This window comes from Tenrec ecaudatus, chromosome 2 (assembly GCF_050624435.1).
Source record: "Tenrec ecaudatus isolate mTenEca1 chromosome 2, mTenEca1.hap1, whole genome shotgun sequence".
NCBI lineage: Eukaryota > Metazoa > Chordata > Mammalia > Afrosoricida > Tenrecidae > Tenrec > Tenrec ecaudatus.
In genome coordinates, this window is record NC_134531.1 from 181,216,503 (window position 1) to 181,234,140 (window position 17,638).

At 46.6% G+C, this 17,638-nt stretch overlaps 1 protein-coding gene across 1 annotated transcript in view; it reads left to right on the plus strand.

Moving 5' to 3' along the window:
• TENM2 (teneurin transmembrane protein 2) overlaps nucleotides 1-17,638 on the plus strand; it is a 504,145-nt gene that overhangs the window by 257,390 nt on the left and 229,117 nt on the right. The window contains exon 6 of the mRNA XM_075542722.1: nucleotides 1,404-1,609. Within this exon, the coding sequence (XP_075398837.1) occupies nucleotides 1,404-1,609 (206 nt within the window). The remainder of the gene's footprint in view (nucleotides 1-1,403; nucleotides 1,610-17,638) is intronic.

Sequence of the window (17,638 nt, forward strand, 5' to 3'; positions counted from 1 at the left end):
TGTCCTTTCAGCTGAAAACATTTTCAGACCCACAGATCCACCCAAGTACAAAGCTTCCCCAATCAGAAATGACCTAGGTTCGTTTCGCATTTAGTGTCGGCTGGTTTAGAAAGTCCCAAGATAGTAATAGAATGGATAGACGTGATTATGGGTTTTGTTTTCCTTGTTTGGGTTTTTCTAAATTCAGAATCTGTTTGAAAGAATCGCAAATGACATTTACAAGGCTCCACCCAGGCTTTGTACCCATTTTAGAGATCCAGAAAATGAAGCTCAGAGAAATCAATCCACTTGTTTTCCTACTGGCAAGTCCTGGTTTAAGGAAGCTCCCTCAGAAGTACAAGAGTCACTGGTGGTTCATGATTCATGAAAATTTTTCTCTTAGAATAGATATTTCCATGACTCAACTTTCAGTCAAATAGTAGACCGATAAGCAAAGCAGTAACACTAGTGAGATCCACACACCTTAGACTAATCAACCATTTGAGATCAAAAGGGCATCGTTTCCCAAGGACAACGTTCAGAAGGATTGGGAGAGAAGGGAGAATGGAGAGGGGAGACAAGGGGCAGTGGGATGAGTGATGTTACATTGTGGGGATTACAACCAATGACATGAAATAAAGGGTGTTCGAATTGTTGAATGGAAAGCTGATCGGCTCTCAGAACCTTCACCTAATTCACAATGAAAAGTTAAAAGTAAATAAATAAGATAGGCATTTCCTATTTATTCATGATGCTGACTTTGAACAATTGATATTTTTAACATCTGAAGACTCCAGAGACCACCATCACAGACACACTAACTTTTCCAAGAGAGGTGTGGTTTTCCCCATGGTTCCAAAACCCTCCTTTGAACTGAAGGAAGGGGCCAACGTCTTCTCAGGACATCCTGAGATGAATCCTGGTGTGCTATCAAATGGTTTTACTCCAGACCGATTTCTGTTCGGTGTTGCTTCTTCTACTTCTCTTTCTCCCCACCCACTTCCCTTTTTTAATTATGATAATATCAGAGTATATTTTGGCTTGTTTGTGGCTGGAAAGAATATTAAAAGCCTGCAAGAATTAAATTTGGTGCCAAATTAATCCCACCCTCCATTCCCCTGTGATAATTTGTGCATCCCAGTCATATCCGGTGGTTAGCAGCAGTACAGGTGCTTATCAAATTCTCAGCACTCATTATATTTGATCAATAAAGAGCATTGTACCAAGATTTCAGATGGGATAAGAGCGTATTGTTTTAATTTGAGACTTGAAGAGATATTTACCATGAATTTAATCTGAATTCTATGCAAGTGTGTGTGTGTGTGTGTGTGTGTGTGCGCGCGCGCGCGCGCGCAGATCAGAGCTACATGGAACCAATTAATGTGTACAGATGTCACTGACCTGGTGCTCACTCTGCTTTCCAGTGCCCTGGTCGTTGAGAAACAGCAGCATAGACAGTGGCGAAGCAGAAGTTGGCCGGCGTGTAACACAAGAAGTCCCGCCCGGGGTGTTCTGGCGGTCACAGATTCACATCAGTCAGCCACAGTTCCTAAAATTCAACATTTCCCTGGGGAAGGATGCTCTCTTTGGTGTTTACATAAGAAGAGGACTCCCACCCTCTCATGCCCAGGTATGGCCAGGCTTGCTATAGAGATGATGTGTTTTTGTGTTTGTTTGTTTTTTAAAACATCCTCGCAATAAGCTAGCACTTCACACCCACTAGAATTGATAGAATTATCATCATTTTTTAAGATAATAGCAAGTGTTAGTGAAGATATGGGAAAATCGGAACACTTGTTCATTGCTGGTGGGATTGTAAATTCCTGCGGCCCTGTAGAAAGTGGTTTGCCAGTGCTTCAGAAAGTTAACCATGCACTTACTGCATGGCCCGTGCATTCTAGCTATGCTCCGGAAAGAACTGGAAACAGATACTCAAGCTTGACTTGTACAGGAATGGGAGAGCAGTGCTATGCTCAGTGCCCACACAGTGGAACCTATTTAAATATCCTCTGGAAATGGATACATGACTGTGGTGCGTCCATGTCATGTAATATGATTCAGCCGGTAAAGGCATGGAGCTCTAATACAGGCGATGGCATGGACAAGCCTTGAAAACACGATGCTAGTTGAAAGGAGCCAGATACGAAAGACCACAAACTGTGTGATTCCATTTCAATGAAATGTCTATCAGAGGCAAGACTATAGAGACAGGAGGTAGAAAGGAGATGGGTGATTTCCAGATGATGGCTTAGCTAGGGTATAAGGAATGATTGTTAAGTGATGCAAGGTCTCTCTTGTGGGGTGGTGTCAATATTTTAGAATTGGGTAATGGTGATGCTTGCACGATATACTAAAAATCACGAATTTGTTATGTGAATTGCATCTCAATAACAAGTAACCTCCCTACCCAATGAAGTCAGCTTGCTAAACCTTGAGGTTAATTCATAGACACTTGCTGATCAGCTGTTCTGGTTATTAGATTAATTGGCTGAAATATCCCTAGAAAACATTCCATTGCATATGAAGATGGTGATAAAAGGCAAACCAAAATTCAGCAACAGTTTTCCTGTGGCAACCAGTGCTTTCCTGAACTGTGTCTGAGGAAATCCTTGACACTGTGAAAATAAGGCAAACACAGTGTTTGGGTAGATTGTATGGCATAACAGTATAGATTTCATTGTGCTTTCCTGTAATCCCTCCTCTAATGTGTCCTGATATAAATTTTATTTTATGTAGCACTTGGGGGCTGGAGGGGGTGAATTAACACCTACCTACTTAGCTTTTCTTTTCCAAGAATTATATTTTCCCTCAGAACCAGCAAATACACTGGGAAAATATATAGCCACAAAGGAAACACATCAATAAATTCCCATTATTCCCCATCAAATTTGGACCAGGAGGACTGCAAAAGCAAGTGCCAGGGGAGTACTGAGTAATTTATTTTTCTGAAAAGGGGAAGTGAGCCAAATAAGTTGGTAAAGAAATTATGCTGGCAATTAGAATTGTTTGCACCCTAGTCAATAATCTAGGATAAAGTGTAGGTATCTGCTTTTGCAGCCCTCCTGAATTATGTCAGTGCCCCTTAGGGGGCAGTGTCACTCAGTTGAGAAACAGTGATTTAGAATCATCAGTTTGAAGAATCTGGAGGTTTTAAAAACATTAGCAAACCCAAAGCATCTCTTGCTTTTAGCTCATGACAGACATCGCTAATCGATGATAGCATGTTTTCCCCACCGAGTCCAGTGCACACAGATCTCTACTATTGCTATCAAGGCAGTTACAACCAATTGACCAATGTTGGCTCTCAAGATGAAAGGCATTTACATGCCACCTGTGCAGCCAGAAATGGTCATTGGAGGCACTGAAAGGTTCATTACCAGTTTTTGAACAGGAATGGCTGCGTATAGTTTTATTATTATGCACAGCCCATACTCTAGGGATCAATAGGCACATAGTGATCAATGAGTCATTCGTCCATCTATCTAGAAAAATATCCATTGGGTGGGGTTTTAATTATCCAGACATGAGCTGACACAGCCCCTGACCAAGCAGAACCCTGGTACTGAAATCACATCTGTTCTTCAAGCAGAGAGAGACAGGGAGAGGGAGAAGGAGAGAGAGAGAGAGAGAGAGAGAGAGAGAGAGAGAGAGAGAGAGAGAGAGAGAGAGAGAGAGATTCTACTGAAAGGAGTCCCCGAGGCATTTCTGCAGCTTCTAGAAAGAGGCAGGTGCTGCTGAGGGTTGTGATGCAAATTGTTAGGTGGTGCCCCTGACCTTCAGGCTCCACGGACCCTCCTGGAGCCCAGCAGAGGATGTCCAGTGGTGCAGTCTGCTTATTGGCATTAGTATTCCAAAGAAGTCAGAACAGGCCGCTGGGCATAGCTGAGCATAACTTTCCTCTCTGCCAGTTGGATGCAAGGAGCTTTGTCGGGAAAATGCTTCTTCCCCACTTGTTCCAAAATATTACTATCTCCTGTGCCTTGCATGCCCTGAGCAACTCGCTTCATGGGAAGCCAATGATCATGGCAAGCCAACTAGGTAGCTCTCTGTAGCTGAGTGATAGTGGACAGGAAGCAGGGACCTAGTCTGCCCAGTCTCTGCTGTCCTGACATTCAAGACTGAAATCCTCCATGACAATGTCTTTTCTCCCTTTGTGACTACACTGTACTGTCCATCTGCTGCCAAGCCTGTGATTGTTCTAGTGATCATCCTCTCAAAATAGCTCCCCTCCCGGGACAGCACCATCACGTATTTGAAGGGAAGGGAAATGAATAGGTATGGGCTGACTGGAGCTGGGATTTCACTCCAGCTGCCAATTTGAGAGTTCAGCGTGAGCTAGAGATGTCAAGAAAGTGAGGCACAGTACAGATGCTGAGAAACACACAAGGCAGGTACAATATAAGGCTACTTCTTTTTTTTAAAATAAAAATAGACTTTCTGCACATCCTCACATTCATTCTCTGCCATTACATGCATTCGTGTCCATTTGATGAGCTACATTTCCTCCAGGAGGCAAGGCTTCAGTCTTTGCAGAGATAGGTGACGAGCTCACGTCTCAACCCACTTTAGAAGTTCTCATTTCTATTGGCGTATCTTATCAAGGGACATACGGTCTATGGGGATTGGCAGAGTAGCCAAGGTGACCCATTTGAGATGGAAAGAGAGAGAGCAGTAGGGAAGAGGACAGAATAGGAAATTCTATAGGTTGTGTTGCATGAGGACGGTATGCTTCCATTTTATTCCGTAGCGTGCTCCGAGAGCCTTACAAGTTTTAGAATCTTTGTCCAAGAATCTCTTCTTACCGGCTTAAATTTCCTGAGTCAGAGGCTGTCCCAGCAGACCTTTTGAAACTGGTTTGAAGGAGAGACACAGAGGTGGTGTGGCTTACTGCCTAGAGTTGGAGAGAGCGCTCCAGTGTGACGGCCCTTCTACATCTTCACTGTGTGGCTGCGGCCTCAGCCCTTAGCTTCTCTTTGCCTCACTTTCCTTTTCTCTGTCACCAACCTCACAAAGTAGCTGTAATTTAACAGTGACAACAAAAACAATCCAAACCAAAACCAAACCGACTACCATGAAGTCATTTCTGACTCTGAGTGACCCTGTAGGACAGCGTTGAGCTGCTCCTGTGAATTCCTAAGACTATTCCTCTAGGGGAGTAGAAAGCCACGTCTTTCTCCCACAGAGTGGCTGGTGGGTTTGAACTGGTGACTTTGTGGTTAGCCATCCAACAAGTAACCACTATGCCACCATGGCGACCTCCAAAAAAAATGGCAGGAGGAGAAAATGCTCTCTAAACTAAAGCACAATCTAAAGCTAGAATGGTCTGTACGTGTCTCACTGTACGTGGGAATTCTGAATGGCCCTAGCAAATGATACCTATACATTGGCAATCATATAAATATAACTGTTGAAACTAAAATTAACGGTCATATTTCTGTTCTTATTAAGAACAGACCAAGGATCCTTGGTGGTTCTGTGGGTTAGACCTTGGCCTGCTAATCTCAAAATGGGTGGGTTCAAACCCACCCACCCCTCCTTGGGAGAAAGATGAGTCTGTCTGCTCCGGTAAAGATGTACAGCCTCAGAAACTGCACCTAGGCTTGCCGTTCATTAGAACTCACTGCCTGTGGGTTTAGTTCCATTTCCATTTGAGGTGCCTGGCGGTGATATAAGTTAGGCATTGGACTGCTAACCTTCAAGAGAAAGATGAAGCTGTCGGTTCCCATGAAGATCCGTTTGTGGCTGCTATGAGCTAGAATCCATTTGATAGCAGTGGGTTTAAGTTGTCATGACAGAGAAGCAGAAAGAAGAGTCAAAGCCTCCCTCTTTGAGTCCATCAGTCCTCTTTGGCTAAAAGTTTATATGTTGTTTTTGACATTAGAAACCACATCAGCCACCACAGCAAATTCCAAGTCTGAACCACTTCAAACGATAAGTTTTACTTCGTGTCTACTCTGTTTCAGTGATGCTCAACAGGGGATAAAGGGTTGCCACCACCCCATCTCCGCAGGCATATTTTCAGTTTATCTGGGGACATTTTCAGTTGTCACAATCTGGACGGAAATGCTATTGGCATCTCGTGGGCTGAGACGGGATGCTGTTCGAAAAACAGAGCAACCACAACGAAACTCCTGTAACACAAGTGAAAATCCCCAGGGCAAAAAAAAGTTCTCCAGCCCAACCTGTCAATCACACTGAGGCTGCCAACCCAGCTTCCTGAGTTTCTCTTGAGTCGCGAGAGTTTTGCTCAATGTCGACCTCACTCATGGCTCTGGGCAAGTGTGACGGACAAAACCTCTTCAAAGTATTGACCAGAAGGGATGCTGCTTTGAGGACTGCGCTGCATCTCACCCAAGCCATGGTGTTTTCACTTGCTCCCTATGCACGTGAGCGTTGGACACTGCAAACTAATCTATGTGAACCACAGTGCGGGCGAAGACTGCTGAAATCACCGTGGACTGCCCACAGGACAGACGCGTCCGTCTAAGAAGTAGACAGTGTGCCTTAGAAGCAAGGATGGCAACATGTTATCAGGAGAGACCCATCCCTGGAGGACACTACACTTGGCGAAGTAGAGAATGGGTGGCCAAGGAGAAGGCCCTTGACGAGATGGATTGACACGGGGGCTACAGTCACGGGCTCAGACTTCAGAACAGTTGTGAGACTAGCACAGGGCTAGATGGTGTTTCCTGTTATGGTGTCCGTGAGGCTGCTACGACTGGTAACGAACTCTGACACCCAATGACAGCAAGCACCCAACTCTGGCACCCAATGGCAACAAGCTCACCCAAACACGCAGCCCCCGCAGACTCTGCTCCCAAAGCCATTGCCAGCTCCCTGAGGCAAGTGAAGGTGAAGGGCAGCAACTCCTACAGATTCCTGCTGGCCAGCCTTCCCATGAGCCTCCTCTTCCTGACCAATGCAAAGCACAGCCTAGTTTCAGGGGACTTGCCACCTGCGATGTCCCTGGGAAGAGGAGCGCCAGAAATGGGCAGCCAGTAGCCTGAACGTGGTGCACGCACAAAGTTGAGATGATGCCCGTGCTGGTGGTGACTCCTTATTTTACCTCCTGAGCTGGAGCCTGAAGGATGTCACACAGGTTGTCCTTGCCCAACTGTGTACCATAGGACACTGCTAAATGGGGTCCCAGAGAGGTGCCGATGGCCCAGGGCTTGCCTACGAGCCGCACTGCTGACAGTTGGAAACAACCCTGAAGGCACCGCAGAAGAAACGTCTGCCCATCTGCCGGCAAAGTCCCCACCCGGAAGCCTGAGGGAGAGAAGGGTTGCTCAGCAACACAGGAGGGCGCTATGAGTCAGAATCAACTTGACAGCAACGAGTGTTTGTTTTCCACCGCCGCCACCACCCCACTCCCGCCAGCAGCAGTGTCGGCCTCTCTATTTTTATTCCTGGACCCCTTGTGGAAGCTAGGAATTTTCCTTTTGTCCACTCTTTGTCTGTTGGAAAGCTAGTGGATATTAAATGGTGTTTTCAGGACAGCATTTTGACACCCTGCATTGCATTTTGTACGGCACAGACAGAGAAAGGAGAATATATATATATATATATATGAATATATTTATAAAATGTAGAGACAAGCCATATTCTTAGTGCACCCAGGTCTCCTATTCCTGGTGGGGGGCGGGAGGGGGGATGCTGTGTGTCTGGAAGCCTTGTACATCCTGGCAAATATTTGAAATCCCACAAACGGTGTTGGATTTGCTCAAGAAGGAGGACAGATCATACCCAGGTGGGCGCCAGGAGGCGGCGATCATCTGACTTGGCTCCGGTGCTCGGCAGCCAAGGAAGCCTCCCAGGTCGCTGCAGCCAGTCAGGATCTTGGATGGCTAAGGCGGTGAGCAAGGGAGCTTGACAGTTTGTCACTGATGGCTACTAATCTGTCAGGCCAAGGAAAATCCTTGGCGAGAACGAGTCAATAATCAGAAAACTAGGTTCGTGATTAACCAGAGACAATAAGAAGCGGGAGCCCTGCCGGAACTTTACCTCCTCTGCAGTCCCGTTTAGCAAATATTAAAAATGCCTGTTCCCTCGCTCAGACTGACAGAGCCAGGAGCCCAGTGGCTTCCAGAGGCACTCCTGCAGGTTACTGAGAGGGAGGAGCCAGAGGTTGAATGGCGGACGAGCACAGGGAAGATGCTGTCAGCCTGCGGTGCTCTGCACCAAGATGCCTCTGGTGGACCGGACACCAAAGGATGCCCCTGTGAAGCACATTAGACAATAGGGGGAATGTTTAAGGCACCACGGATCGCCCCATGGGGGTGCCACCTTGGCACAGCCAGCAGACATGGACCACAAGCAAATGAGCTGAGCAAGCGCTCCTGTTTGTCCTCTCTTCAGCAGATTGCCCCTAAGACGGGCCTTAAGAGCAGGTAGATGCAAGGCAATTCGTCGTGTTGGCTGTGCTGGCTCGGGTTTATCCCCTTCTCCTTCAGCGCCTGATTTGAAAATGAACTCGCTTTCCTCTTCCCAGTCTCCATCGCCTGAGTTGGTGCGCCTGCATGTGTTTTCGTTCAGAGATGCGTCCGGCTCTCCTGTGCTCCGGTGCCCACTGACCAGGGAGAGCCTGCTCTCCATGCGTCACCATTCTCCTAGAGCAGCGGCTCTCCACCTTCCTGATGCCGCGACCCTTCCACACAGTTCCTCATGTGGTGGGGACACCCCCCAACCATAAAATTATTATATGGCTACTTCATCACTGTTACTTAGTTACTATCATGAATCAGACGACCCCCGTGAAAGGGTCGTTGGACCCCCAAAGGGGTTGCGACCCACAGGTTGAGAAACGCGGCTCTAGAGTTTTGCAGCTCCTGGCAAAGGAGGAGGGCATGCCAGGGCTTGGCTGGCGGCTGGCATAGCGCATCACACAGCACTTTGCAGGAGTCCCTCATCAGACACCGCCCTTTGGAAGCAGATCGGCTCCATGGCCACAGTTTTCAGCGCCTCCTTCCCAAGAGGGCTTGTGGCAGCAAAGAAAGAGTTGGCCAAACGCGAGGCCTCCGGGCTTCTTCTAGTTACACGGGAAGTGCTGTTCTGGAAGATCCAGCCTGACTCACAGACGTGGTTGGTTTCTAAGGGCAGCGGACCACAACTCCATCAAGACAAACCTGCCAACCCGCGGAGGATCATGGACCAACCGCGGTGACATCATGACAGGCAGGGCCCCTCTTTTCTTTCGTCTCACCATTTGTTAGCACGTCTTACTGCCATGAATGCAGAGCACTGGGTACAGAGATAGTGAGTGGGGAAAGGGTGTGTTTCAATGGATCCCAGAGAAACCGAAGCTGACACGGAAACCCGAACCCCGCCCCCCACCACCCTGCATGACCCCAAGCAGAGCTGAGGAGAAGTCTCAGGAGGCGGTGTGGGGGCGGGGAAACGTGGGTTTACAGAGGTCTGCTGTTGAAGAGGAGCGTAAGGGAAGACTGTGTGCATGTTTTCAAAAGGTGATGCTTGAGTTCGTGAAACTCAGGGAAATTAACAGCATCTGAGAAAACAGGAGTGAGTAAGAAGGCCAACTGCAAAGCCTCAGGTAGATGATGGTGAGGCTCAGAGGAGCTGTAGTCCAGCCGCTTACAAGGTTTTATTTAAAGCAAAAGACTTTTATCTTTTAAGTTACCATTAAAATACACATTTGTCTTCATAATTTTAATATTGTAATTGTGTGTGTGCGTGTGTGTGAGTGTGCATGCGTGTGTGTGCGCGTGTGAGTGTGCGTTGTGAGTGTATGTGTGTGAGTGTGCGTGTGAGCTTGTGCGTGTGTGAGTGTGTGGGTGTGTGAGTGTGTGCGTGTCTGAGTGTGTGTGAGTGTGTGTGCGTGCATGCGTGTGTATGTGAGCGTGTGAGTGTGCATGTGTGTGAGTATGTGCATGCGTGTGTGTGCATATGTGTGTGCGCGTGTGTGTGCGTGCATGTGCGTGTATGTGTGTGCATGTGTGCGCACGCGTGCGTGTGTGCGTGTGTAGTCTTGGCAGCATAGTGGTTACAATCTAGGCTGCATACTGCAGGGTCATCTCTTTGAAACCACAGACTGCTGTTCTGGAGAAAGACAGAGTTTCTACTCCACTACAGAGTTAGTCTTGGAAACTCACGGGGACCGTTCTACCCTGTCCTATAGGGTCACTATGAGTCAGCATTGGCTCCATGGCCTTGAGTTTGGTCTTTTGGTTTGTGTGTGAGTCCGTGTGTGTGTGTAATATAGAGAGAGTGCACACAGAGAAAGAAGGAGACTGACTAAACTCATGAGGATAATTCCATCCTGAATTTTGTTACTGCTGTAGCTGCCCGAGTCAGTTCCAGCTCATAGCGACCCTGTGTGCAATGCAATAGAGCACCGCCGAGCCCTGCACTTCCCCCACCATTGTTGCTGTGTGTGAGCCCATGGTTGCAGCCGCTGTGTCGATCCATCTAATGGGGACTGCGATGTAAGTTTAACAACTCGTTGTTTTCATCCGTAATAAAGCACTCTCGCCTACACTCACACACAGGCACGACAGTAATAAGTATGACAGATTGTGCACATTTATTCATTGGAGTCAGTGAACTGCAGCTGTTTGCCACAATATTCTGTGTACGTTTCTGTTCTTACTCCAGTCCTCTTTCTCAGGTGAATCCGTCAGACAGTTGAGTCTACTTGGAATAAAACAAACATTGGAAGGATGCAAATGATGACAGTAGTTTTGTATCAATATTCAACTTATATACTTTGCTCTGCTTGCAGTGTTGAGGGAAAACGTAATGTGTGTGTGTGTGTGTGTGTTTGCAAAGAGCAACAGTGCTTTCTTTCATTGTTTCCCTTCTAGTCATTGAATCCTCATCCAGTAAATTGATCCAAAAAGTTTGAAAGAGGGGGAAATAGGAAATACTTGTTTCAAGATTGAACCAGTTAAAATATCTAATTCCCTGCCTTAGATATAAAAGGAGAGGCTAGGCATGCAAATTGTAAAATGAGCTGTGGAACACAGGCTCCCTGGTCTTATGTGGCTGCGTTGGCATCCTGGCAGGAACATGTGCCTGGCAGATGTGCCTTTACTCTGCCTGGTGTTTGTTGAACAGCATCCGCCAGTATATTTGCTTGTACCACTTTATTTGAGCCGACACCCATTGGCCAGCAGCCAAAGAATGCCCAGGGAAGATCTTTCCGCTTCCTAATAAACAACAGAGTTAGCACAGTTTGTGTCTATGTTCAAAGGTGTTAGGGAAAGTTGTGTTTTAAGATCATCACAAAAGTTAGTGACTTCTAACATGTTCATTCGAAGGTAATTCTTGCCTCCTGTGCAAGAGACCCAAGTTCCCCTCCTATCCAGAGCACTTCAGGTGTGCTCTCACCAGCCATCTATCCAGGGAGGCCGGTGTGCGGCTATGATGATAAAGAGGTCTCCCCAGAGCTTCCACACTAAGACAGACTAGAAACGTCTGGTGTTCTGCTTCCCAAAGTCAACTGGTGCAAACACTGTCCATGGGGTAGCCACAAGTCGGGAGCTTACATGATGGCAGTAACCATAGCAACATAAAATCATCAATTAAGTCCCAATCAGTAAGAACATTCTGTCAGGAAGCAGACATTGTTATAAGACAAATCCATTCAATCCACTCATCGCTGGACTGCTTATGAAAGGGTTCCCCACTCAGAGCCCTCTTTTAAAACTAGTGTCTATTTCTGTTTGTAATAATGATAGCCACAAGGGCTTTCTATGTTCCAAGAAGTAGTTATTAGGAGTAATTTTGCCCTCACGGAGTCCTACAAGGTAGACACTATGGGCAGTCAAAGGGCCCAGAAGTGGTATACACGGATACCTTCCTTCTTTGGGCTGGCCAGTCACTGCTAGAAGCATCGCACAGGACAGCGTAATGGGACCACTTACAGAATACAAGGATAACTCGTGTCAAAAACAGTGGTTTCATGAAGTCAGTGGAAGTCGAGCGTCGGTGGAAAGCCTCGGCAGGCGCGCCAGGCTGAGCAGCAGCATCCAGCGCCATGACAGAGCGTGACTCTGGGAGGTGAGCAAGATAGGCATTCCAGAGGCGGCGGTTACAATATCAAACATAGAGATTCGGGGACGCCTGACAAAGACATCCAGTATTCTTGCGAACGTGCCTTCCAGCTTGTGTGCCCACCTCAAACGGAAGCCCTCTCTGCTGTGCTCGCTCCGTCCATTGATTCCAAGAGGTTCGTCATGCTTGTCGATGACATGTTTGAAAACAGGATGCATGTGGCGATCAAAGAAGCTGAGCGCCAACAGGTTATCACATTTCTGTGTGCGTTATGAAAACACCAAGTGTTCGTTATAAGACTGGGATTGCCGTTGTAGGCATAACCCAGATTTCCCTGAGGGTAGACAAAGCAAACATTTCCATAATCAGAGTCCCACTTTTCTTTCTTTTTTTCCATCTCTTTCTTTTTTTCAATTGGTTTATTGGGGTGCATACAACTCTTATCACAATCCATACATAGATCAATTGTGTAGAGCACATCTGTACATTCATTGCCCTCATCATTCTCAAATCATTTGCTCTCCACTTAAGCCCCTGGCATCAGCTCCTCATTTTTCCCGTCCCTCCTCACTACCCCCTCCCTCATGAACCTTTCATAATTTATAAATTATTATTTTGTCATATCTTACCCTGTCCGACATCTCTCCTCACCCACTCTTCTGTTGTCTGTGCCCCAGGGAGGAGGTCACATGCAGATCCTTGTAATCGTTTCCCCCTTTCCAACTCTCCCTCCCTCTACCCTCCCAGTATCGCCACTCTCAGCACTGGTACTGAAGGGATCCACCACCCTGGATTCCCTGTGTTTCCAGTTCCTATCTGTACCAGTGTACATCCTCTGGTCTAGCCAGATTTGTAAGGTAGAATTGGAATCATAATAGTGGGGTAGGAGGAAGCATTTAGGAAGTAGAGGAAAGTTGTATGTTTCATCGTTGCTACATTGCACCCTGACTGGCTCATCTCCTCCCCGAGACCCTTCTGTAAGGGGATGATGGATGTCCAGTGGCCTACAAATGGGCTTTGGGTCTCTTTTTTGCACTCCCAACCCCATTCACTATGATATGATTTTCTGTTCTGATGATGCCTGATACCTGATCCCTTTGACACCTCGTGATCACGCAGGCTGGTGTGCTTCTTCCATGTGGGCTTTGTTGCTTCTGAGCTAGATGGCCACTTGTTTACCTTCAAGCCTTTAAGACCGCAGATGCTATATCTTTTGATAGCCGGGCACCATCAACTTTCTTCACCACATTTTCTTATGTACCCATTTGTCTTCAGCAATTGTATCAGGGAGGTGAGCACACAATAATATAAATTTTTTGTACCTCATGATCGCACAGGTGGGTGTGCTTCTTCCATGTGGGCTTTGTTGCTTCTGAGCTTTATGGCTGCTTGTTTACCTTCAAACTTTTAAGACCCCAGATGCTTTATCTTTTGATAGCCGGGAACCATCAGCTTTCCTCATCACTTTGTCTTCAGTGGTTGTATCAGGAAGGTGAGCATCACAGAATGTCAATTTAATGGAAGAAAGTATTCTTGCATTGGGGGAGTACTTGAGTGGAGACCCAATGTACATCTGCTACCTTAATACTAAACCTATAAATATATGCACATAGATCTATTCTAAATGACATCTTAACCCAACCTCTTTCCCATTCAGTAGGTCAATTTATTGTAAGTGACCTTTTATTCAGATCAAATCGGGTCCCATACCTAGTGCCTTATTATCTATATGAAGGCAGGATGAGACTTTTCATTGTACCTTTTAAAATACATAAAATAACATGATCAAAATAATGGCTAAATAATCATGTGGTGGAACCCTTGAACCAGCTGCCTCAAGCATGCCTAAAGAGCATGTCCCAAACCAGGAAACCTGGCCTTGAACTCCATCCTCCAGTGCTTCTAAGCTGTGTGACCTTGAGCAAGTCATGGGTTGCTCTGTACCTTACTAACCTCATCTGTACAATAGTGATACAATATTAGGCACGCATAGCAACACTGCAAGATGTGAATGAATAACCTTTGTAAAGCACTTGGAACCGTTGCCTGACACCTAAAACCTGTATACAGTTTATCATCTTGTTTTTCAGAGGGCCCATTACTATAAGCTCAGTTATTACTTGTGAGGGTGGAATCCACTTCCGCTCAAGGTGACCCCATGTGCTATAGCCGAGCACTGTCTGTAGTGTTTCCAGGGGGACATATCGTTCACAGAAGCAGGTTTCCAGGCCTACTTTCATTAGGTTTTGATCATTATAAAAGTGGTATAATGAGGAGAAGGACAAACATGGGGACACATTATTAACAGTTTTAGTATCTTTTCCACTTGTCTGTTCATCTATAATAATCCAACCCACTGCCATCAAGTCAATTATGACTCATAGCAATGACCTATCTGGGATTTCTAGGCTGGACATCTTTATAACGAGCAGACAGCCTCATCCTTTGCCAACAGAGTGACTGGTGGGTTTGAACCACCAACCTATGGTTAGCAGTCCAGCATTTGTAACTTGATCGTAGGTAAGGAACATGCTTCCAACTCTGAATAGAATTCCATGTGCTCATCTTAAAGGTCTCCAAGATACTCTGTGCATAGAAACCATATTTTTAATGAGCCCCCCCCCCACTTTCGACATTACAGACCATTGGCAGTAAACAACTTTGCAGTATACATTCATGCCTTTCTTTAATAAGTTCCTGATGATGGAGTCTTAAGAGTGGAATTGCTAGATCAAAAGACAATACCACATGTTTTTATATCAGTAATAGTAACCCTGAGAGTAGCTAACATTTATTGAATGTTTAGCATGAGCAGGACATGACTCAAAATGACCCTCAGAGGTAAATCTCATTATCTCCACCCTGGAGATAAGAGAAGGGAGACTCAGTGCACCAAGGTGACTTGCACACTGAGGTTCAGGTCATGCTCTGTGGGAAGCTGGCCATGCGGGGACTCTGTCCCTCTTTGGGGCCGGGGAAGTCATTTGTGACTGCACACATTGCCTGTGTGCTCCACTCCTCCATAATATATTTGATGTATTTCTTCCACCGGCCCTCATGAAACCCTCCTATTGATCTTGGGAGGGCAAGGAGCCAGATGTGACATTTTTGATAAGCCAATGGCTAAAACCAATTATATGGGAATGTGCAGTAAATAAAAAATCTCATCAGCCAGGCACAGGAAGCCCAAGTCTCCGTTCTTCTGTCCTTGTGGTCCAGCCTTTATGCCCATTGGCTTCTCCGACCTTGACCCCCTCCATGAGGACCCCTTTGAAATTCTGAGTTCCCCTCTCCTGAGTGGAATCACCTAAGGACTTTGGGGAAAGCCAAAATAGAAAACAAACCCATCGGTGCAGTCAGCAAATACTCCCTGAGTGCCTGGGCTGGGGACCCCGAGATGCTAAGCCTCAGCGCCACATTTCAGGGGATAGGGAGCTGACAAGTGAGACAGTGGAGGCAGCATCATGGGGGGGAGGTTCATGAGATGTCCTCTGATGTAAAGAAGGATAAGGGCGAACCTTCTAGAATCACCTGGTCAGGACCTGAATCTTATTTCTGACACACAGTAGCTGAGTGTTCTTGGGCCAGTCTCTTTCATCGTCTGCACTATGGGGACTATGCATCATCCGATTGTTGTGAGAATGAATGAGATTGTGCCTAGAAAACAGTAAGCATCCTCTGAAGACGGCTCAATCAAACTGCTACACAAACCTACAGCTTACTCCCTGGTAGCCTAGCAGCAAGCAAGCTCTACGGGGAGAACCTCAGAGCTTCCGACTGAAACCAATGCTCCCACACAAACCAAGTTTAACTGGTCACCATCAAGACTCGAAATCATAATCTGATTGCAAAGCTCAGGGTATTCTAACAATCAACTGATTCCTGTCTCCCCCAATCTTTGTACAACTATGTGAGGTCGCAGGAGGCTGGGTACCTCTTCTAGTGCATAGCCCACAGCGTCTTCCACTACACGAGGCTCTCCATGGGAGAGGAGGGGGTGAGCTGCATGCAGCCTGCTAGTAAAATATGCTAATGTGGGTTTCTGGAAGCCAACGCCATTTATTGTTGTGGAGTCTATTCTGTCCCTGGTAGAGCACACTAAACAAGTATTGTTACTAAGCAAGGCAAAACCAGATGCTACTGAGTTGAATCCACCTGAGTTTCCCAGGGGGTTCAAGGCCGGGAGCTTCCACAAGTAGGTCGCCAGGTCGTTCTTCCACCTCGCTTCAGCTGTGCCCCACAAGGACTCTGCAACCGAAGGTGAAGGTGGTAGTGTAGGTGCCCTTGTGCCATGGAGCCCCTTGGGAATCATGGAAGCCTTACAGACCGCAGTGAAGCATTGTCTGGGCGTGTACCATCCTCACAATTGTTATGTTTGCACTCCGTGTGTCCATCTATCCTATGGACGGCTGTCCTTGCTTTGGTCATTAATTTACCAAGCATGATGTCTTCCCCAGGGACGGGTCCCTTCCGATACATCAAAAATGCATGAGCTGAAATGTCACCATCCTCACCTCTAAGGAGCAGACACTAGTTGTTGTTATTATTATTACTAAAGAATTGGGGCCAGGAGCTTTAGGGTCCTTAAAGGAGGCCTGTGAGGGATCTGAGGGCAGCTTCCTGAAGTGCATGCTTGAAAAATTTAAACGCTCATTCTCACAATCAGTGCATGAATGCAAACATAACCGGAGTGTTCCTGCACAGTAGATAAGCTCATCTTTTTCAGAACTAGAGTTTCCGTATTCCTTTTTTTTACCACTTAATTAGGGACTCATACAACTCTTATTACAATCCATACATACATCAATTGTGTAAAGAACATCTGTACATTCTTTGCCCTCATCATTTTCAAAGAATTTGCTCTCCACTTAACCTCTTTGCATCAGCTCCTCTTTTTCCCCCCTCCCTGCTGCCCCCTCCCTCATGAACCTTTGATAATTTATAAATTATTATTTTGTCATATCTTGCCCTGTCCAACATCTCCCTTCACCCCCTTTTCTGTTGTCTGTCCCCCAGGGAGGAAGTCTCATGTAGATCCTTGTAATCGGTTCCCCCTTTCCAGCCTACTCACCCTCTACCCTCCCAGTATCGCCCCTCACACCCCTGGTCCTGAAGGTATCATCTGCTCTGGATTCCCTGTGCCTCCAGCTCCTATCTGCACCAGTGTACAACCTCTGCTCTATCCAGACTTGTAAGGTAGAATTTGGATCATGATAGTTGGGGGGGAGGAAGCATTTAGGAACTGGAGGAAAGCTGTATTCTTCATCGGTGCTACATCGCACCCTGACTGACTCATCTCCTCCCCTAGACCCCTCTGAAAGGGGATCTCCAGTGGCTGACAAATGGGTTTGGGTCTCCACTCTGCACTTCCCCCTTCATTCACTATGGTAAGATTTTTTTTTTCTGATGATGTCTTATACCTGATCCCTTCGACACCTCGTGATCGCACAGGCTGGTGTGCTTCTTCCATGTGGACTTTGTTGCTTCTGAGCTAGATGGCCGCTTGCTTACTTTCAAGTCTTTAAGACCCGAGACACTATCTCTTTTGATAGCCAGGCACCATCAGCTTTCTTCACCACATTTGCTTATGCACCCATTTGTCCTCAGCGATCGTATCATGGAGGCGTGCACCCAATGATATGATTTT